Source organism: Loxodonta africana, chromosome 11, assembly GCF_030014295.1.
Source record: "Loxodonta africana isolate mLoxAfr1 chromosome 11, mLoxAfr1.hap2, whole genome shotgun sequence".
NCBI classification, from domain to species: Eukaryota; Metazoa; Chordata; class Mammalia; order Proboscidea; family Elephantidae; genus Loxodonta; species Loxodonta africana.
In genome coordinates this window covers 28,719,500-28,741,458 of record NC_087352.1, presented here as the reverse complement: position 1 = coordinate 28,741,458, position 21,959 = coordinate 28,719,500, and the positions used below count along the sequence as shown (strand labels likewise).

The window sequence follows — 21,959 nt, the reverse complement described above, 5'->3', positions numbered from 1 at the left end:
AGGCTGAGGTCCCTGGTGGAGAGACAAGGGCGGGGGGGAGGGGGGGAGTCCTGCATGTTCACTCCTACTTTAGAGACAAGCAGACGTCTGTATACACATCTGAGTTTATTCTCCCTCTGTCTCCTGGTCCAGTGTCCTTATGTCTCACAGTGTGGCTGGGGATTTGGCCAGTCTGGGAATCATGCAGACCCCATGCAGGTACAGGGTGGAGGTAACACTGTAGGCTGGGCTGGTGGTTGGCATGGTGCCCTGCCCCTTTGGGTGTCCTGCGGGCTCACCATGTGGTCAGTCTCCAGGTTCCGTTGCACGCAGCTTTGTACATGACTGGCGTCAGGGACTGGAAGGCCTGGGCCTGGTGGCCCAGTATGAAAAGGGTCAGCAATGATACCCACACTGAAGCCCTCACGCACCAGTCAAGACTTTGCCAGCTTGAAGGTGCCTGTGATCTTTAGGACATCCGGCAGGGATAACCATAAACCCTCGACTGTGACCCCCACAGCTGTGACACCTCCACCCACCTGCTCTGGAATTCTGCTATCCTGGGCTCACCTGAATACGAATGAAATGGGTGGGGGTGGGCAGCATAGGCAGGGAGCCAAGTGCGGACATACTGGTACAGGTGCTGCTCGTCGAACCTTCGGCTGGGGGCCAACTGCACGGCAGCCATGCCCACCTTGCCCTCACACCCTAGGAAGTACACCAGCCATTGTTGTCCCCATCATTTTCGTCCCTGCCTCACCTGCAAGCCCTCTGTGAGGGCAACGGCTGATCCTCCTGCTTGGCCCAGCTCCACCAATCGATCACTGGTCCACTGGGCAAGTAAGTCTCTACACTTCTCTGTGCCCCGCAGTTTCCCTCGCATGTAAAATGGGAATAATAACCCTCCATCCACAAGGTTGTTAGAGGATTAAAATGAGGCGAGCCCTCCGCACCTGGCACAGACACGCGGTAGAGGTTCACTTCCTGCAGGAAGTCCAAGAGTAGCAACACACTCTCCACTTCCTGCGTGGACACGTTTCCCCCCTTCCATCTACGGGGGAGAAGCCAGCGTTTGTGACCATGCCCCTGGGAATGGGTGGAACTCTGTTCATGTCTGCCAAGAATCACCTCCTAAGAGACCAGGAACTCTGGCTTCTCTAGCCTCGCCTCCGCCAGGATCTAGAAGCCCCATGACCTCGGCCCCCCACCCACAGGCCCCATCTTCTACGGAGATTCATAGACTTTATGAAGAGCGCAGCAATAGGATTGGAGGAAGACTCATTGTTATGGATTGAATTGTGTCCCCCAAAAATGTGTGTCAACTTGGCTAGGCCATGATACCCAGTATTGTGTGGTTGTCCACCATTTTGTCATACCACCAACAAACAAGAGCTGGGAGAATAGTGTGTCCTTTGGACCTGGGGTCTGCGAAAAAGAGGAAGACCCTCGAGAAGGTGGATTGCCCCAATGATGCAGCAATGGGCTCAAGCATAATGATTGTGAGGATAGTGCAGGATCAGGCAGTGTATCTTCTGTTGTACGTAAGGGGCTATGAGTAGAACTGCTCTCACCGTACCTAACAACAAACAACATAGGCAGGGAGCCCTGGTGTTGCAGTGGGTAAAGCTCTTGGTTACTGATTGAAAGTTTGGCGGTTTCAACTCATCATCCACTCTGCTGGAGAAAGATGTGGCAGTCAGCTTCCGTTAAGCTTAAATACGAAACTGATTGCCTCAAGTTGATTTCGACCCTGTAGAACATAGAACTGCTCCATAGGGTTTCCGCGATTGTAAATCTTTATGGAATACGACTGCCACATCTTTCTCCCTTGGAGCAGCTAGTCGGTTCTAACTGCCCACCTTTCAGTTAGCAGCCAAATCGTTTAACCACTACATCACCAGCGCTCCTTTCGTAGTTTACAGCCTTGGAAACCCAATGGGCAGTTCTACTTTGCCCTATGCGATCACTAGGAATCAAAATCGACTGGATGGCAACAGGTTTGGGTTTTTTTGGCAGGGACTGGCAGGCGAAGAGCCCTTTGAGTAATGGAGTCCGCGGTGTTTCATGGGGCGAAAGTAAATCTTGGGTCACCGTGGGCTCCAAGCCTTTTGGAAGTGAATTTCCCATCGTGTCAGGAGCTTTAAATGCTGTGCTGTCACTGGGGGAGCTGTAAACGGGGATAAGGGAAGACGCAAACGCTGAGGGCTCTGGGAAATGGAGTCCGCCTTGTTTCAGCAGCGGAAGTAAAGCTCGGGACATTGCAGGTGGGGTGGGAGGGAGCAAGGCAATGAGCCAACGCCGAGAGCTCTAGGAAGTATGAGTCCACATTGTTTCAGGAACCGGAAGTGAGGCCTGGTGAGTTGTGGGAGCTGTAAGCAGGGACCCGAAGGCGCCGAGTCCTCTGGGAAATGGAGTCCGCTGGCTGAAGAGCCGGAATTGTCGCTCTGGGCCTTGCTGAGCTGTAGCAAAAGGTAGCGGGCACACAGGCCTCCGGGAAGCGTAGTCCGTGCCGCCTCCGAGGCCGCAAAAACCGCCCGGGTATTGTGGGAACTGTAGGCGGAGTGACTTGCGCAAGTGCAGTTGCGGCGGGGCGGTGCAGTTGATGTGGCTGCCCACGATATTGAGAGTGGGTTGACGTCCGGTACCTGGAGTATGGGCTGGTCTTCGTCGCGCAGCCGGCGCGGTGAAGGTGACGGTATTAACCGCTACAGCAGTGGCGCAGTGGGGCCGCACAGAAGTCATCATGGGGACGTGTAATGCGTCTGCGAGCCCTGGCGCAAGCGAAGCCCTGCCTTATCATTCCCACTTGGAGCCTCTTTGGTCCCGTCAGCTCGGCTTCAGCTATGAGAATCTTGTCGTTGGTGGTGACTGCGGTCTGGGCGCAGTCATGAGCTCAGTGGAGGCCGGGCACCACAGGACCAGGCCTGTGATTCCAAAAAACAAAATCCGTTGCGGTCAGTTCGATTCTGAATCATACCTATCCTATATGAAGTAGAATTTCCCTCATAGGGTTTCCAAGGCTGTAATCTTTATAGAAGCAGGCTGCTTGTGATTACTACCTACGAAATGGTCGTTCTAGCCGCCATTTGCTATTTTTATGCCCTACGTGGCAGAGGGGGTCTTGTGTTCACTGCAGGACCGCAACCCTTTCCGGACACAGGTGCAGACAGTGTACTTGGATCCAGGCTCCCTGTGGTCCAGCTCTCTTCCCCTACCATAGATCGTAAGATTAGTTCACACTCCTGTTGCCTCCAGGAGAGCGCCTCCAGGAGGAACTCCAGGTAGAGAAGGGAGCTTGGGGCTTCGTGAACATAGAACTCTGCCATTCCTGCTTCGGCCTAGGCCCGCCTTCCTCTGGTGTACTGTAGGCCCAATATTATTTGACACCCTGGGGGACCCCAGCTGGCACATAGCAGGAAAAGCTCAGCTGGCGCCCTCCCCACCCCATCCCCCAGGGGCCCAGTTCTGTCCTAAACAGCAAAAAATCCGTTGCCTTAGAGTCAGTTCCTCCTACTTATAGTGACCCTATAGGACAGAGTAAAATTGCCCCATAGGGTTTCCAAGGCTGTAATCTCTACAGAAGCAGATCACAACCCTTTTTCTTCTGAGAATCTGATGGGTGGGCTCAAACTGCCAACCTTTGTTAGCAGTCCAGCGCTTAACCACTGTGCCACCAGGGTTCCCTCTACACACACACAGTACGTCTTTGTTAAGGTCTTTGTTCTTTCTGGGACAGAGGTCAGCCAGAAAGGGAGCCTGGGATGTGTGGATGAAACAGCAGAGGCCACAGAGGCCCAGTCTTCCAGCCACTTTGTATTACTATCCCTCCAGAACTGCTGGGCCCTGTCCTCCATACTTCTTTGGGTCTCTGTGCCATTCCACCCTCTGTGCTAGAGGCCAGCCTGAACCCATGTCTCCATCACTCTTGCATATACTATGCTGAGTGGGCATTAAATTGCTGCCATCCCCGTGGTGAGGAACACTGCATTCCTGGGGTGCCCAGTTCAACAAGCCCTACCTAGTGAGGCCCTATCACTGTATTTCCTACCATCAGACAAAACCAGCATCTGGGATGTGAACAAAAGAAATCCATGCAGTCAAGAAATTACTTACCAAGTGTATTAGTTTCCTTGGGCCAGGACTTCAAACCGGTTCATTCCAATTTGACCTCCTGCTAAAAATTTACATTTCCACCCCAGATTCAGATATGAATCACCTGGGGATCCTGTTAAAATGTAGATTCTGACTCAGTATATCTGGGGGTGAAAGTTAAAATTCTCAGCAAGGGGTCAAACCAGAAGAAACCAGTTTGAAGCCCTGCCTAGGGATGCCTTAACAAAGCCTACACAGTAACCAAAAAAACCCAAACCCACTGCCATCAATTCCGACTCATAGCGACCCCAAACACCTATCTTTTTTTACTGATGTATTTTGTAAGTTAAAGTCCAAGAAGAGAAGTTGCAGGGATGGGTCAAAGTGTCAATTTACAAATGTTAATAGGTACTGCTAGCTTGGTTTCCAAAAGGGCTGCAGTAGGTCACAGTCCTCCTGGTAACTCACAGCAAGAGGTTATCCTGCTATTTTCTGCCCTCAAAAAAAAAAAAAAAAAAAAAATTTTTTTTTTTTTTTTTTAGGGGGAGTCACAGCTTGCAGCCACTTTACAACTTTAGGTATAATCCTCTTGCAGGGGCCATTCTAATCTTTTCTGTATGATTCCAGTTAGTTTTAGTATATGTGCTGCCAAAATGAGCACTCACAGCCACTTAAATTTCCATTTCCCTGGATTCTAGTGAAGGGAGGACAGTAAAGAATGAGAGCCCAAGGTTGAAAAGGGTGTTAGAAGCCCTTTTGGAGGGAAGACAAAATGCCCCCCCGCCGCTTTGTTTAAGGCACTGTTATGGGTTGAATAGTGTCCCCCCAAAATGTGTCAACTTGGCTAGGCCATGATTCCCAATATTATGTGGTTGTCCTTCATTTTTTGATCTGATGTAATTTTCCTGTCTTGTAAATTCCTAATCTCTGCCTGTGGTTAATGGGGCAATATTAGGTTATGTTAAAGAGGATTAGGATGGGATGCAACACCCTTACTCAGGTCATAGCCCTGATCCATGTAGGCGGACTTTCCCTGGGGTGTGGCCGCATCACCTTTTATCTTACAAGAGATAAAAGGACAGAGAAGCTAGCTAGCTGAGAGAGAGAGAGACCTCATATCACCAAGAAAGAAGTGCCAGGAGCAAAGCTCATCCTTTGGACCCATGGTCCCTGCGCTGAGAAGCTCCTACACCAGGGGAAGATTTATGACAAGGATCTTCCACCAGAACTGACAGAGAAAGCCTTCTCCTAGAGCTGGTGCCCTGAATTCAGACTTCCGGTCTCCTAGACTGTGATGTGAAAGAATAAATCTGTTAAAGCCATCCACTTATATTTCTGTTATAGCAGCACTAGATAACTAAGGCACTTTGACCACACCCATCAGGAACTTAAAAATCCCATACCCCATCAGCTGACTTGGAGATGAAGGGATTATTCAGGATTATCCAGGTGCGCCCAATGTAATCACAACAGTCCTTATAAAGTGGAAGAGGGAAGGAGAGAGAAATCAGAGTGATGCAATCTGAAAAAAACTTAACTGGCCATTGCTGGCTTTCAAGATGGAGGAAAGGCCATGAGCCAAGGAATGCAGAGGATCTCTAGAAGGTGGAAAAGGCGAGGGAATGGATTCTTCCTGTAAAAATGGTGTGATGGCGGCATCTGACCTCCTTATCTAACTTCATAAGGGGAAGAACAAATCAGCCCAAGCCTGATTGCTATGAGGTGAAGATAACCTTTTTACCAATTCTGACACCAGGTGTCCCTCCCATGGCACTCTACTTCTCAGTTTGATAATTCATTGCAATGGCCACACAGAACTCAGAGGACATACTCATAGTCATGGGGTTTATAGGGGAATTAACAGGTTACAATTCGGGATCAGAAACAACTCAGGATACCGTTCTTCAGTCAGGACAGCTTCTCTGCCATGACCTCAGACATGCTTCTCTCTCGGGCCTGCTCTGCTCTGGTAAGCTCTTTAGGTCTGCTGTTAAGTGTCCAGAGGCACCCAACTCTGCTGGTAAGCCTTGGGCCCAAAGGGCTCAGTTCTCTCCATGGGTCATCAAGCACAGTTCCGCCAAGTACCTAGAGGCACCCTACTCTGCCAGTAAGCCTCCTGCCCGAAGGTGCTCAGCTTGCTCTCTCCGTGGGCTGGCATTCCCACCGTGCCATCTCCTGACAGTCTCCAGGTTCTGCTGCTGCTTCTCCCCATCTCATGCCTTCTCCAGTGTTATAGCTCTCTGTCTTCATCTCCTGAGTCTAGGAGATTCTCAGTGCAGGGACCCTGAGTCCAAAGGACATACTTCACTCCTGGCTCTTCCTTCTTGATGGTAATGAGGTCCCCCCACCCTCCACTTCTAGGATGAGCTCATTTTAAGCCTAGCAGGATGACAAAACTGACTCCCCTTTAACGTTCCATACACCTTATTGGCATTGTTAGCAGGCTTTCCAATTCCCTTGGTGCCACAAACACCTTATTTACAGTCTTGCCCAATCATTGTGTGGGAGCCACAATGGCTAGAAGGACCATATTAAATAATCCACTGCACTGCACTCCTCTAGAGCCTCCAGAAGGAACCAGGCCTGCCAACATCTTGATTTTAGCTCAATGAAACCCATGTTGAAGATGACTTCCAAAGCTATAAAAAACTTGTCTTAAGGCAAAAACAAACCCATGCCCTCTGTGACTCAACTATCCCACTTAGGGACTTTTTTTTTTTTTAACATTTTATTGTGCTATAGGTCAAATTTACATAGCAGGTTAGTTTCCGATCAATAATTAACACAAATAGTTCCATGACATTGGTCACAGGGCGTGTAATGTGTCAGCACTCTCCATTTCCTCCCTAGGTTTCCAGTTCCATTCGTCCAGTTCCCCTGTCCCTTACTGCAGTCTCATCTCTGGTTGTCCTTTTTAGTCTTGTACACTCAATTGTTCTAAGCAGCACATTTTTCATGGGTGTTAATTTTACAGGCTTGTTTATTTTTTGGCTGAAAGGTGGCCTCCACGAGTGTCTTCAAGTCAAAGGGTTGTCTTAGGGCAACAGTTGCAGGGGTTCAGCCAGTCTCTATCAGGCCAGTAAGTCTTGTCTTTTTTTTACTTTGAATTTTGTTCTACATTTTTACCCATTCTAACTGGGACCTTCTTTTGTGGTCCCGGTCAGAGAGCTTGGTAGCAGTAGCCAGGCAGACACTATCTAGTTCTTCAGATCTTAGTTTAGATAGAGGAGGCTGTAGTTCCTGTGGGCCATTAGTCCTTTGGACTAGTTGTTTCCTTGAGTCTTCATTTTTCTTTGCACCAGGTGGGAAGAGACCAATAGTTGTTTCTTAGATGGCCACTCAGACGCTTTTAAGACCCCAGACGCTACTCACCAGACCAGGATATAGAACATTATCTTAATGAACTGTTTTGCCAGCTGACCTACATGTCCCCAAAGACTATGGTCCTTAGCCTTCAAGCCCAGTAGTTCAGTCCTGATGTCTTTAAGTAGATTCTACAACCATGCTCTCTATGTGCTGGTATATATATATATGAATATACATGCACCATTTACAACTATGTAGAAATATCCACAACCATACCTATATATGCACGCAGGTATACTCCCATAAGACTTCCCACACCTATCTGACATGCATATTTGCCTATGCATCTATGCACAAATTATTACTGTTGTTGCAGGATCGTCTGTTACAGCATTTACCATAGTTGCCGTTTATTCTTGTGTACCTCTCAGTGTCCTCCTTTGCCTGGGTAATGTTGTGCTGGCTTCCCTCATATTGTGTATTGCCTTTTCCTTCACCAGAATTAACACTTGTCTACTATCTAGTTGGAAACCCTGGTGACATAGGGGTTAAGAGATACAGCTGTAAACTAAAAGGTTGGCAGTTCAAATCCACCAGATGCTCCTTGGAAACCCTATGTGGGAGTTCTACTCTGTCCTATAGGGTCGCTATGAGTTGGAATCAACTCGATGGCAATGGGTTTGGTTTTTTAGGGATGGGAGGGAAAGGGATGAAAACTCACTAACTAGATAGTATAAAAAAAAAATCCAATTTTCCTTCCCTTCCCCTCCCATCCCTGAAAAACCAAAAACCAAACCCATTACTATCGAGTTGATTCCAACTCATAGCAGGATGGCAAAACTGACCAGTCCCATTTAGGGTTCCAGTAACATGTTATTTTTTTTCAGTGCCATTATTACCAGTGTGAGATGGTATCTCCTTGTACTTTTGATTGGCATCTCTCAAATGGATGATGGGAGCCCTGGTAGCACAGTGTGGTTAAGAGCTTGGCTGCTAACCAAAAAGTTAGCAGTATGAGTGTACCAGTTGCTCCTTGGAAACCCTATGGGCAGTTTTACTCTGTCCTATAGCACTGCTGAGTCAGAATCGACTCGACAGCAATTAACTTGGCTTGGTATGCTAATGATCACATCTTTTCACGTGTTAGCTGCTTGAATATCTTCTTTGTTGAAGTGTCTGTTCATGTCCTTTGCCCATTTTTTAATTGTCTTGTTGAGGTGCTGAAGTTTTCTATAAATTTTAGAGATCAGACTGTCAGATGTGTTTCCAAAATCTTTTCCCCAGTCTATACATTCTCTTTTTATTCTGTTGGTGGTCTTTTGTTTTTAATTTTTAGGAGGTCCTAGTTATCTAGTTTATCTTCTGCTGTTTGTGCAGTTTGAGTTATGTTTGATAGTCTATTTATGACATAATTAGGGCCCCTAGGTTTGTCCCTATGTTTTCTTCCATGAACTTTATAGTTTTAGGTTTTACACATAGGTCTTTGATCCATTTTTAGTTTTTGTGGATGGTGTGAGATATGGATCCTTTTTCATTTTTCTGCAATTTGCCAGCACCATTACGGAACCTAATCTTCTCCAATTAATGAACTTCAACCCTTTGTCAAAGATCAGCTGTCCATAGGTAGATGGATTTACTTCTGGGTTCTCTATTCCACTGGTCTATGTGTTTGTCGTTGCAGTAATTTGACTGGCCAGCTTGACAAAGGAAAAGGAGACGATGCAAATAACTCAAGGAAGTGATGACATGGGTGACATTACAACAGAACCAAATGAGACAAAAAAGATTATAACTGAATATTGTGAAAAACTGTACAACAAATTTGGAAACCTGTAAGACAAATTTCTAGAAACACACTACCTACATAAACTAACAAACTGAGGTAGAAAATCTGAATAGACCCATAAAAAAGAAACTGGAGAGATCATTAAAAAACTCCCAATTAACAAAAGCCCCACAGGGGCCTGGGGACCATGTTTTCAGGGGACATCTAGGTCAATGGGCATAACAAAGTGTATTACGAAAATATTCTGCAACCCACTTTGGTGAGTGGCGTCTGTGGTCTTAAAAGCTAGCGAGCGGCCATCTAAGATGCACCACTTGGTCCCAACTCATCTTGAGCAAAGAATAATGAAGAACACCAAAGACACAAGGAAAATATTAGCCCAAGAGACAAAAAGGGCCACATAAACCAGAGACTCCACCATCCTGAGACCAGAACTAGATGGTGCCCAGCTGCCAACAATGACCGCCCTCACAGAGAACACAAGAGTCCCTGACAGAGCAAGAGAAAAGTGGGATGCAGAACTCAAATTCTAGTAAAAAGATCAGACTTCACAGTCTGACTGAGACTGAAGGAAAACCAGAAGACACGGCCCCAGACTCCGTTAACCCAGAACTAAAACCCACTTCCGAAACCAACTCTTCAAAGATTAGACTGGACTATAAGACATAAAATGATACTTGTGAAGACTGTGCTTCTTAGTTCAAGTAGATACATGAGACTAAATAGGCAGCTCCTGTCTAGAGGCAAGATGAGAAGGCAGAAAGGGATAGGAGCTGGTTGGATGGACATGAAAAATCCAGGGTGGAAGGGGAAGTGTGCTGTTACATTATAGGGATAGCAACTAGGGTCACGTAACAATGTGTGTAAAAATTTTTGTATGAAAAACTAATTTGAGCTGTAAACTTTCACTTAAAGCACAGTTAAAAAACAAAACAAAAAGCCCCAGCCCAGAAAGCTTTACTGGAGAATTCTACCAAACATTGATATCAATTCTACTCAAACTATTCCAGACCACGGAAAAGGAAGAAATACTCTCAAATTCATTCTATGAAGCCCACATAACCCTGATACCAAACCCAGGTATAAAAAAAAAAGATACCACTAAAAAAGAAAATTAAAGACCAATATCCCTCATGAATACAGATGCAAAAATTCTCAACAAAATTTTAGCCAGTAGAATTCAACAGCATATCAGTACGATAATACATAATAACCAAGTGGGACTTATACCAGGTATGCACCGATGGTTCAACATTAGAAAATCAGTGTTAATTCACCACAGGTACAAAACAAAGGGAGCGTAATTACATGATCATCTCAATAGGTGCAGAAAATGCATTTGATAAAATTCAACACCCTTTCCTGATAAAAATTCCAGCAAAATAGGAATAGAAGGAGAATCCTTCAATATAATTAAGGGCATACAACAGCCAACATTAGTCTCAACAGAGAGACTGAAAGCATTCCCCTTGAAAAGTGGAACCAGACAAGGATGCCCAGTATCACCACCCTTATTTTTAATACCGTACTGGAAGTTCTAGCTAAAGCAGTAAGGCAAGAAAGGGAAACAAAGGGCATCCAAATTGGTAAGTAAAATGGATACATAAAATTTAGCCAAAGATCATTCAAAAGTGGCTGCAGCAGTATATTGACAGGGAACTGCCAAAAATTCAAGCCAGATTTACAACAGGACGTGGAACCAGGGATATCATTGCTGATATCGGATGGATCCTGGCTGAAAGTAGAGAATACCACAAAGATGTTTACCTGCGTTTTCTTGACTATGCAAAGGCATTCAACTGTGTGATTCATACCAAACTATGGATAACATTTTGAAGAATGGGAATTCCAGAACACTTAATTATGCTCATGAGGAAACCGTATATAGATCAAGAGGCAGTCGTTCAAACACAACAAGGGGCTACTGTGTGGTTTAAAGTCAGGAAAGGCGTGGATCGGGGTTGTATCCTTTCACCATACCTATTCAATCTTTACACTGAGCAAGTAATCCAAGAAGTTGGACTACATGAAGAATTGGGCATAAGGATCAGAAGAAGACTCATTATGAACCTGGATTACGCAGATGACACAACCTTGCTTGCTGAAAGTGAACAGGATTTAAAACACTTACTGATGAAGATCAAAGACTTACAGCCTTCACTATAGATTACATCTCAACATAAAGGAAAGAAAAATCTTCACGACTGGACCAATAAACAACATCACGCTAAATGGAGGAAAGATTGAAGTTGTCAAGGATTTCATTTTACATGGATTCACAATCAACACCCATGGAAGCAGCAGTCAAGAAATCAAATGACAGACTGCACTGGGCAAACCTGCTGCAAGACCTCTTTCAAGTTTTAGAAAGCAAAGATGTCACCTTGAAGACTAAGGTGCGCCTGACGCGAGCCATGGTTTTCAATCACCTCATATGCATGAGAAAGCTGGACGATGAATAAGGAAGAACTGATGTCTTTGAATTGTGTTGGTGAAGAATACTGAATATACCAGGGACTGCTAAAAGAACGAACAGATCTGTTTTCAAAGAAGTACAACCAGAATGCCCTTTAAAAGCAAAGACGGCGAGACTACATCTCACATACTTTGGACGTGTTATCAGGAGAGATCAGTCCCTGGAGAAGGACATCATGCTTGGTAGAGGATCAGTGAAAAAGAGGAAGACCCTCAATGAGATGGATTGACACAGTGATTGCAACAACGGGCTCAATCATAGTAAAAACTGTGTGGATTGCACAGGACAGGGCAGTGTTTCATTCTGTCGAACATGGGGTTGCTATGAGTCGGAGTGAACTCGATGGCACCTAACAACAATTTGGTAAGACAGAAGTAAAACTATCCCTATTCACAGATATGATTCTATACATAGAAAATCTCAGATTCCACAAGAAAGCTACTGAAACAGAAAGAAAGGATTCAGCAAAGTGGCAAAGTAAAAGATCAACATACAAACATCTACATTACCAAGGATGACTCAGAAAAGGGAATCAGGAAAACAATATTTAATAGCCCCTCCAAGAGATAAAATACTTAGGAATAAATCTAACTAGGGATGTAAAAGACTTATACAGAGAAAAACACGTTGGGAAATTTGTCCTAAGGAGATAGCCAGAGTTATACCCGAGGTACACACTTGGGTGCCTTAGAGTTTTGTGTGCCACAGGGTACATCAGGCAAATCTCTGGGCTTGGTAGACATGACGGCACGGACCAAAAAATGCAAGATTCACCCAGGCCTTTAAAAACAAGTTTTCAATAACCTAGGGAAATGAGGGAATGAAAAGAATATGACTTAAAACAATATATCGTAACCTCACAGGATGCTATACAAAAAAACGCTCCTGCCTGGAATTAGTGTTAACTTGAGACAGTGAAACTAGAGACCATTTTCATATTCTTCTTTTCCCTCTTGTATATTTCAAATTTTTCTAAGGAAACATAATTTTAAATATGAAAAACTTTATTAAAAAACTACCCATCCTCCCTCAGTGTGGTTACTACCCCCTACCACCATCCTTACTGTCTCTGAATAATGGTCCCATAGAGATTTCTACGTCCTAATCCTTATAACCCGTAAGTTACCTCATTTTGTGAAAAGGGAACTTGCAGATGTGATTAAGATTCCTGAGAGGGGGAGATTATTCTGGGTTATCATGTGGGCTGTGGGAGCAAACGCCTGCCCCAAAGGTGCTGATGGCCTTATCCAAGCCTGGCTGACAACCCACTTCACACCCTTGGGCCCCTCTTGGTGGTCACACTAGTTTAGCTATGGGAGGAACTCCTGTAACTGTCCACCTAAGCAGGACTCAAGGCCAGAGGCCAATGGGCAAGAAGGCACGTGGGAGTGGGGGCAGGGGGTGGCTGGGGGATTTCAGGGACCATGTGTGGGTGGGGGGGGGGATGGCCATCCTCCTGGGCACAGCTGTTCTGCAGATCCAGCTGTCAGGAGAGCATTGCTAGATCTTCTGACCTTCCAGAAGTCAGAAATTGAGATTCTTATCCAGAAGCTCCTGGTTTTAAAAGCAGGCGATGGAGTTTAAAAAATCTAAAACACGCGCTGAGGGCCAGGAGGACCACAGGTCACATGGAGCTGCCTAGGGCCTTCCAGGCCCAGCAGAACCACATCTTCGGCTGCCTCTTCCCCAGGGAGAAGTCGGTTTTACCTTCAGGGCTTCTGCTGCCTTTGACACAGACCTAAGCTTAGCCACTTCCCAGAAAGGCAGGGAAGGGCAGTTTCTGAACATCCTCGGCCTATACCCTGTCACAACTGGGGGGCTGGCACACAGGTTACCCCATGGTCTCCAATTAGCAGTAGATTTGAACTCAGGCTTCATTCCAGAGGGCAGGAGCTGGAAGGAGAGTCAGAGGCTTCTTTTCCTCAGGTCTGACAGGGCCTGGTGCAAGAGACCCTCTGCCACCTTCAGTCTCCCAGACCCAGGCTGAGAAGCAGGGGCTGGGAGCTGCACCGGGCCTTGTCCTCTGTTCATTCATGGGGCCTCAGGCCGATGGCTCTTCTTGTGAATGACTAGCTGGGACTTCCAGTCGAAGCCACGGCCACAGTCCCCGCAAAAGTGACGCCGCTGGCCAACGTGGCTCTTGCGGTGGATGACCAGCTGCGATTTCCAGCTGAAACTGCGCCCGCACTCTTCACATGGGTAGCTGTGGGGGCCTGCAGGCACACGCCGAGGGTAGCGCAGTGGCTCTCGGGTGTTTGGCGGTGGCCTCTCCATGTCCCCTGTAGCTGGGTGCCCGCCTGCGTGCGCCCGCCTGTGGATGACGAACACTGACTTCCAATCGAAGCCACGGCCGCACTGCTCACACGTGTAGGCCTTCCTGCGCAGCACACCTGGCTCTGGACCAGGCCCAGGGGATGAGGCCTGGACTTGCACAGGGGGCGCTTGCGGCAGCGAAACAAGCACAGCAGCTGGACCCCACGGTGGCTGGGCCTCTGCATAGCCAGGGGGGGCCTCGCAGGGGCTCCTGCCCTCGTCTCCTGGGGGAGGGGAGAGGGTGGACCATAAGCCTGGGGTCCTAAGCCAGCCCCTGTGACCCGGGACGTGCGTGCAGGAGTGGCAGGCACACGGAGTAGCACTCACCAGGGCGGAGGCCTGGGCGGCTCCCCATCCCCACATGCGGGGCCCCCAGCTGGGCCAAAGCGTGCACCTCTGGCCTGGGGGGCGGCATCCCTGCCGGAGTGGGGCAGAGCAGTCAGGAGAGGGGCTGGAACTGGGAACGGGGGCAGGGTGTGGGGGCTGAGAAAGGTGACAGAGGTGCCTCTTGGGAAGGAGAGAGAATGTGGGCAAGGACTGGGAGGCGTCTGTGAATGGGGAAGGGCATCACTGTGAGAACACCCCCCTCTCTAGGCATTTCCAGCAGATGCTAAGCCCTCAGGGCCAGTGATAAGGCCTAGGCCAGAACATGCAGGGGGACAGTGGGGGTAGGATGCAGCAACCAGGAAGCTCAGGTCCTCACCCAGGGAGACCACCGTCCCATACTTCTCAAGCATCGCATCCCAGTACAGCTCCTTCTGCGACGGGTCCAGCAGCCCCCACTCCTCCTGCAGGGTCGCAGCTGGTCAGTCTGTGCCTGCCCACCCCAGGTCCCATCCTCGGTTCCCTCAGTCTAGTTGTTAACAGCCTTACTTGTTATCTGAGGATGCAGGCAGATTATCTAAGCACCCTCTGCCTAAACACGATAAAGCTGAAGTTGTAATGGTGCTAAGCACGGGTATGGGGTGTGGGTAGGGAGTGTGAAGTGTGGATAGGGGGTGCAGATGCCGAGCACAGGGAGGGGGCTTCCTTCGGGTCCCCTGGGTCGTTGCCGCCTGCCCCCTCCCCACTTTGGCTCTTCCCACCCCAGGCTCTGGCCTGACAGCCTGCAACTGATGACACCTGGGAGGGCTTCAAGAAAGGGCACTTCTCACAGGGGGCAGAGACAGATGTGGCTGGCTCTGCCTTCCTCCCCATCACCCTGCCTTGAACAGGGTGTGCTACAGGGAGAGGGAACAGCAGGGGACTTGCAGAGACCCTAGCCCCAAACAACTGAGCCACCTCCTGGCAAGTCACTTCTTAAAAGAAAAACAGACCCCTTCTCGCTCGAGCCACTGAAGGGAGATTGGCTGAATGGAGGTAGAGGGTGGGGAGGATCCATGTTAAGAGGTGTTGCCTGGTGCACCTTAGGACACAGCACGTGTGTGGGAGGGGCATGCTGGGGAAAGCTCAGGATGTCAGCATGGGCTGGCTCATTCATGCTGATTTCAGCACCGTCTTGAGACAGTGAGCCCGGCCTCAGGGACTGGTGTGGACACGAGGGGATGGAGGCCTGGCTTTGCCAGGAAAGGTGTTGCCTGCCTGCAGGCTCTGCCACTGTGCCACCCAAGTCCCATCATCTGAAGCTTTCCTGGACTGAGACAAACAACCCTGAGCAGCAAGCCACAGTGGTCCCAGCAGCAGGGCAGGAACAACCACAGCTGAAGACAGGACACTGTGGAGTATTCAGCCTTTCCCACTGTGCCAGGGAGGGAGTATGGGGGAAGAGACCAGACTTCAGCCTCAAAGCCTGTTAACGACAAGCTCTTCAGCTGGGGACACTCCCATGTGAAGTGGCTTAAAAGCAAAGAAGCCAGGATAGGACAGAGCTCCTCGATACACACACTCACTGATATTCTCAGGAACCAAGCGCCTGTCACAGTAGCAGGGACCTCAAGCTGAGCTTTTGTGCCTCAACAGCTGCAGCTGAGCTGTTCAGCCTTTGAGGAAGCCCCCAGGAAAAAGGCAGTTGTGGGAATTTCTCAGGAAGGACGGTGTCACGTACCAGTCTCAGGTGTGACAGGGAAGAGGGGCTGCCTCATGGTGCTCAGGAGCCACCATCACGGTCCATCATCTTGGCCCCTCCCCACTTGCACACGTAGCATCAAATCACCAGGAGCTAGCCCAGCACTGCGGGAGCTGTGAACCTCCAGACTTCTCTTTAGATGAGAAAACCAACCTCTACGAGATTCAGCCACTCTAAACTGGGTCTCCAGGGCCTGAGGTCAAAATTCTTCCCACGGTAGAGACCATCAGTCTGTTGCTCTATCTTCCAAGATCTGTGGCCAGCGTTGCTGACACAGACTCAACTTTTGGGCAGCACAGAGCACAAGAGTCACCAGCCACGAAGCCTGGCAGGGCACAGGGCAGCTGCTAGGGACACTCCCCTCCCATATGGGGCTTCCTACCTGAATCCTGGGAGGGAGGAAGGATGTGGAGGCTGGCTTCTGATGTTCAAGGTGCCTCTCGGGGGACTGGGCTGGAAGCGGGGGGTCTGGGAGAGCTAAGAAGCAAGGTTGACAGAGAGTGTCAAGGGCTGTTACGGGAGCTGGGGAAGGTGAGCTGCCAGTGTTGGTGCTGCTACCTCAGCCTCCTCCACCAGTAAGCAGGACCACTGCCTGTGCCAGCCACCTGCCTTTTTTTCCTGACACCCTGGGACCCAACTCTGAGGCCCCTCCCAGGATCCCACCCCAGTCGGAGATGTCCAAGCTCCCTCCACGAGCCCCCAGGGCCAGTGTGGTCCCGCCTCACCCATCTCCTGCCCGTCGGCATCTGGCTCCTCCTTCACGTTGCAGATGAGCTGGGCAGGCCCCTCCATCTGGGCAACCTGGGGCCCCTCTCCAGGGGCTGCACCAGAGGACTCCACTGTACCTGAGGGGAGGGGGCTCCCTGAGGACTCCTCTGTCTTCTGGGCTGCTGGGAGAACCTCTCGCCCCAGGACATGTGCTGTGATCTGAGGAGGAATAGGCAAGTCACGGGGTTCTAGCCTTGCTTTGTCCCTTCCAAAAGCCTTCGCAAGACTGGAACAGCACTGGCTATACTCACCCAGCCCAGCAGCCGCCCTGGGTCATGCTGCAGCTCCTCGACCAAGGCCACGGCCTCCTCAGGGCTGCCTGGTAGCTGCTCCCGCACCCAAGCCTGTATCTCGAGGGGCAGCACGCCCAGAAACTGCTCCAGCACCAGCAGCTCCAGCATCTGCTCCTTGGAGTGCACCTCAGGTCGCAGCCACTGGTGGCAGAGCTCACGCAACCGCGCCAAGGCCTCATGGGGCCCTGTTGCCTCCTGGTAGCGGAACTGCCGGAAGCTCAGGCGTGCAGCCTCAAGCTCCTCCAGGGTAGCTGTGGGGTCCAGAGTGGGTAGGCGCAGGGGGCCCAGTGGGGATGGCATTCTTGTGTGGGAGGTCTTGTTGGAGCTGCCAGGAGGGACCTGCAGAAAAAACTGAGTCAGATTCCTGGCCAGGGACCTCGCCTAGGGAAGGCAGACATGGGTATAACCAGGCCCAGCCTCAGGGTTTCAAACTGTATTTTTTCCATTCTAGTTATTGTTCTGGTTCACCAAAATTTAAAAAATTTGGTTCTGTTCTAGTTTTGCTTTGTTGACCGTGACTGAACCGGTTCGAACCTGGTTTTCACTCTCCGATCTCAAATTTGTATTCTACAAATGGTAAACCTGGAACAATTTCATCTGAAGAATACGGCCAAGAAATTGGTTGCTTATACTGCAAATAATATTGCATTTTTATAATAACATGAATTATGTTCGTGACAAAATTTTATAGTTTTGAAAGTAGAAATGTTAAATTATTTCTTTCTACATTCATTAATAATTGAATCTAAAGTGACAATGATGTTCAATTTTAATTGCTGTCTCAAAACATTTCAATACAAAGAAAAACACAATGTAAAATATTAATTTTTTTAAATTCTTTTTTTAAAAAAATACACTAGAATTCACTGCAGCACTGAATCACTTTAAAAATAATATTGTGATAAAAATACCCCTAACATGCCCTATAAATATAAAATTGAAGATTTTAAATACTTTTTTAGTAGAAAATTCTCAATACTATAAAATACACTGAAAACAAATTTAATTTTGACATAGGCAACATTTCGCTACTAATGTATGATAAACACACAAAACCGTTAAGAACTTATTAATGAAATAGTACAAATACAATGTGTGCTATCATCACTAACACCAAAAAAAAAAAAAAAAAGGCAAAACAAAACACCAAACCCATTACAGCAACCTTACAAGACAAAGCAGAACTCCCCCTTAGGGTTTCCAGGCAGCAGCTGCTGGATTCGAATTGCTGACTTTTTGGTTAGCAGCCTGAGCTCTTAACCACTGTGCCAGCAGGGCTCCAAATACATCAATACATAAATGCAAAGCGCAGGAAAATACTTAATACTTTAATATTCACTCCAGTTCTAAGCTGAAGAACTGCCATAACATTACATAAAATAAACATTTTATTACACATACACATTTAATTCGTACACAATTACACAGTTCATTAAAAAAAAACACTAAAAAACCACTGCAATAAACAAAAATCACACCTAATTAAAAGAACATCCTCTGATATTTCTGCATCGAAGCTATCCTTGTCTCCCAAGATGAATTTCAAACCTGCGAAAGCTCTCTCAACACTGACCTAAGTAGCTGCTGCTGCTGCTGCTGCTAGGTGCCGGCCAGTCAACTCATAGCAACCCTACTGCCACTGCCGTCGAGTCTACGTACACCAAAATGAAACGCTGCCTGGTCATGTGCCATCCTCACAATTGCTGCTATGTTTAAGCCCACTGTTGCAGCCACTGTGTCAATCCATCTCATAGAGGGTCTTCCTCTTCTTTGCTGATCCTCTACTTTACCAAGCATGTCTTTTTCTAGGGACTGGTCCCTCCTGATAATATGTCCAAAGTATGTGAGACAAAGTCTTGCATCCTTGCTTCTAAGGAGCATTCTGGCTGTACTTCCAAGACAGATTTATTCATTCTTCTGGCAGTCCATGATATATTTAATATTCTTTGCCAAAACCAGAGTTCAAAGGTCCTCCTTATTCTTCTTCACTCTTGTTCATTGTCCAGCTTTCACACACATATAAGGCAACTGAAAATACCATAGCTTGGTCAGGCATACCTTAGTTCTCAAAGTGACATCTTTGCTTTTGAGTACTTTAAAGAGATCTTCTGCAGCAGATGTGCCTAATGCAATACATCATTTGACTTCTTTACTGTTGCTTCCATGGATACTGACTGTGGATCCAAGTAAAATGAAACTGTTGACAACTTCAGTATTTTCTCGATTTATCATGTTGTTTATTGGTCTAGCTGTGAGAAATTTTGTTTGCTTTATGTTCAGGTGCAATCCCACTGAAGGGTGTAGTCTTTTATCTTCAACAGTTAGTGCTTCAAGTCCTCTTAGCTTTCAGCAAGCAAGGCTGTGTCATCTGCATATCACAGGTTGTTAATGAGTCCCTCCAATCCTGATGCTTTGTTCTTCTTCATATACTTCAGCTTCTTGGATTTGCTCAGTATACAGATTGAATAAGTATGGTAAAAGGATACAAACCTGATGCACACCTTTTCTCATTTTAAACCAGTCATTATCCCCTTGTTCTGTTCAAACGACTGCCTCTAGGTCTATGTATGGGGTTCACATGAGCACAATTAAGTGTTCTAGAACTCCCACTCTTCGAAATGTTATCCATAATTTATTATGATCCACACAGTCAAATGCCTTTGCACAGTCAATGAAACACAGGTAAACATCTTTCTGGTATCCTCTGCTTTCAGTCATGATCCATATGACATCAGGAATGATACCCCTCGTTCCACGTCCTCTTCTGAATCCAGGCTGAATCGCTGGCAGTATACTACTGCAATCATTTTTGGATTATCTTCAGCAAAATTTTACATGCATGTGGTATTCATGATACCGTTCAATAATTTCCACATTCTGTTGGTCATCTTTCTTTGGAATGGGCACAAATACGGATCTCTTCCAGTCAGCTGGCCATGTAGCTGTCTTCCACATTTCTTGGCATCGAGGAGTTGAAACATCTCAACTGGTATTCCATCAATTCCTGGATCCTTGTTTTTCACCAATGCCTTCAGTGCAGCTTAGACTTCTTCCTTAAATATCATCAGTTCTTGATCATATGCTTCCTCCAGAAATGACTGAACGTCAACCAATTCTTTTTTGTACAGTGACTGTATTCCTTCCATCTTCTTTCGATGCTTCCTGCATCATTCAATATTTTGTGCAGCGTTCTTCAGTATTGCAACTCGAGGCTTGAATTTTTTCTTCAGTTCTTTCAGCTTGAGAAATGCTGAGTGTATTCTTACTTTTGGTTTTCCAACCCCAGGTCTTTGCACACTTCATTATAATACTTTGTCTTTTCAAGCTGTCCTTTGAAATCTTCTGTTCAGCCCTTTTACTTCATTATTTCTTCGATTCGCTTTAGCTAGTCTATGTTCAAGAGCAAGTTTCTGAGTCTCTTCTGACATGCATTTTGGTCTTTTCTTTCCTCTTTTTGATGATCTTTTGCTTTCTTCATGTATGATGTCCTTGATGTCATCCCACAACTTGTCTGGTCTTCAGTTATTAGCGTTCAATGTGTCAAATCTATTCTTGAGATGGTCTCTAAATTCAGGTGAGATATATTCAAAGTCATACTTTGGCTCTTGTGGACTAGTTTTTTTTCTTCAGCTTCAACTTGATCTTGCACAGGAGCACCTGATGGACTGTTCCATAGCCAGCCCTTGCCTTTGTTCTCACTGATGATATTGAGCTTCTTAATCACATCTTCCCACAGATACAGTCTATTTGATTCTGGTGTATTCCATCTGGCGAGGTCCACGTGTACAGTCCCGCTTACGTTGCTGAAAGACTTTCACGTTCCAATCACCAGTAATTATCAATGCATCTTGATTGCATGTTTGATTAATTTTAGATTGCAGAAGTTGGTAAAAATCTTCAATTTCTTCATCTTTGGCATTAGTGGTTGGTGCGTAAATTTGAGTAATAGTCACATTAACTGGTCTTCCTTGTAGATATATGGATATTATCCTATCGCAGACAGTGTTTTACTTCATGATAGATCTTGAAATGTTCTTTCTGAAGACGAATGCAATACTATTCATCTTCAATTGGTCATTCCTGGCTCTCATGGGCTTGTTTTAATTTTCTCCAGCTTCAGCTTGAACTTACATATGAGCAACTGATGGTCTGTTCTGCAGTCTGCCCCTGGCCTTGTTTTTGACGATACTGAGCTTCTCCCATTGTCACTTTCCACAGGTGTTGTTGATTTGATTCCTGTGTATTCCACCTGAGTTTAGAGACCATCTCAAGAACACATTTTGATGCTCTGAATGTATCTTCCCAGACCATGTGATTGTCCAATTCAAAATGGCCAATACCAATCCATTTCAGCTAATTAATGCCTAAGGGTATTAATCTTTATGTGTCCCACTTCATTTTTGATGACTTCCAATTTCCCTAGACAACTACGAAACGTTCCATGTTCTGATTATTAATGGATGCTTGCAGCTGTTTCTTTTCATTTGGAGTCATGGCACATCACAAATGAAGGTCCCAAAAGCTTGACTCCATTTATGTCATTAAGGCTACTCTACTCTAAAGAGGCAGCTCTTTCCCAGTCATATTTTTAGTGCCTTCCAACCTGAGGGACTCATCATCCAGCACTATATCAGACAACATTTCGCTGCTATTCGTAAGGTTTTCACCGGCCAATTTTTTCGGAAGTAGCTTGCCAGGTCCTTCTTGCTACTCTTAGTCTGGAAGCTCCGCTGAAACCTGTCCATCCACCATGGGTGACTCTGCTGGTCTTTGAAGTACCAGTGGCATAGCCTCCAGCATCACAGCAACACAGACCACAATATGTCAAACTGACAGACGAGTGGTGAGGAGCTGATGCACCCAAAATTACTACAGCAACTG

The 21,959-nt window shown here is 46.9% G+C and overlaps 1 protein-coding gene and 1 non-coding gene across 4 annotated transcripts in view; both read right to left on the bottom strand.

The window, feature by feature from the left end:
- Positions 1-86: 86 nt before the first annotated feature.
- The window catches only part of ZNF446 (zinc finger protein 446), a 28,780-nt gene continuing 6,907 nt past the window's right edge, over positions 87-21,959 (bottom strand). Inside the window, exons 3-8 of one of the 3 annotated variants that reach the window (XM_010586670.3) lie at positions 17,037-17,417; positions 16,743-16,944; positions 16,400-16,494; positions 14,656-14,740; positions 14,280-14,369; positions 87-14,176 (exon numbers count right to left, since the gene is read on the bottom strand). In XM_010586670.3, the coding sequence (XP_010584972.1) occupies positions 13,671-14,176; positions 14,280-14,369; positions 14,656-14,740; positions 16,400-16,494; positions 16,743-16,944; positions 17,037-17,417 (1,359 nt within the window). In that variant the 3' untranslated portion in view covers positions 87-13,670. The remainder of the gene's footprint in view (positions 14,177-14,279; positions 14,370-14,655; positions 14,741-16,399; positions 16,495-16,742; positions 16,945-17,036; positions 17,418-21,959) is intronic. The other 2 variants (XM_010586671.3, XM_064294333.1) reach the window with 2 other exon arrangements.
- Positions 4,622-4,732, bottom strand: LOC111749669 (U6 spliceosomal RNA). Its single transcript, XR_002784867.1, has one exon. It is a non-coding gene; the product is annotated as a U6 spliceosomal RNA (small nuclear RNA).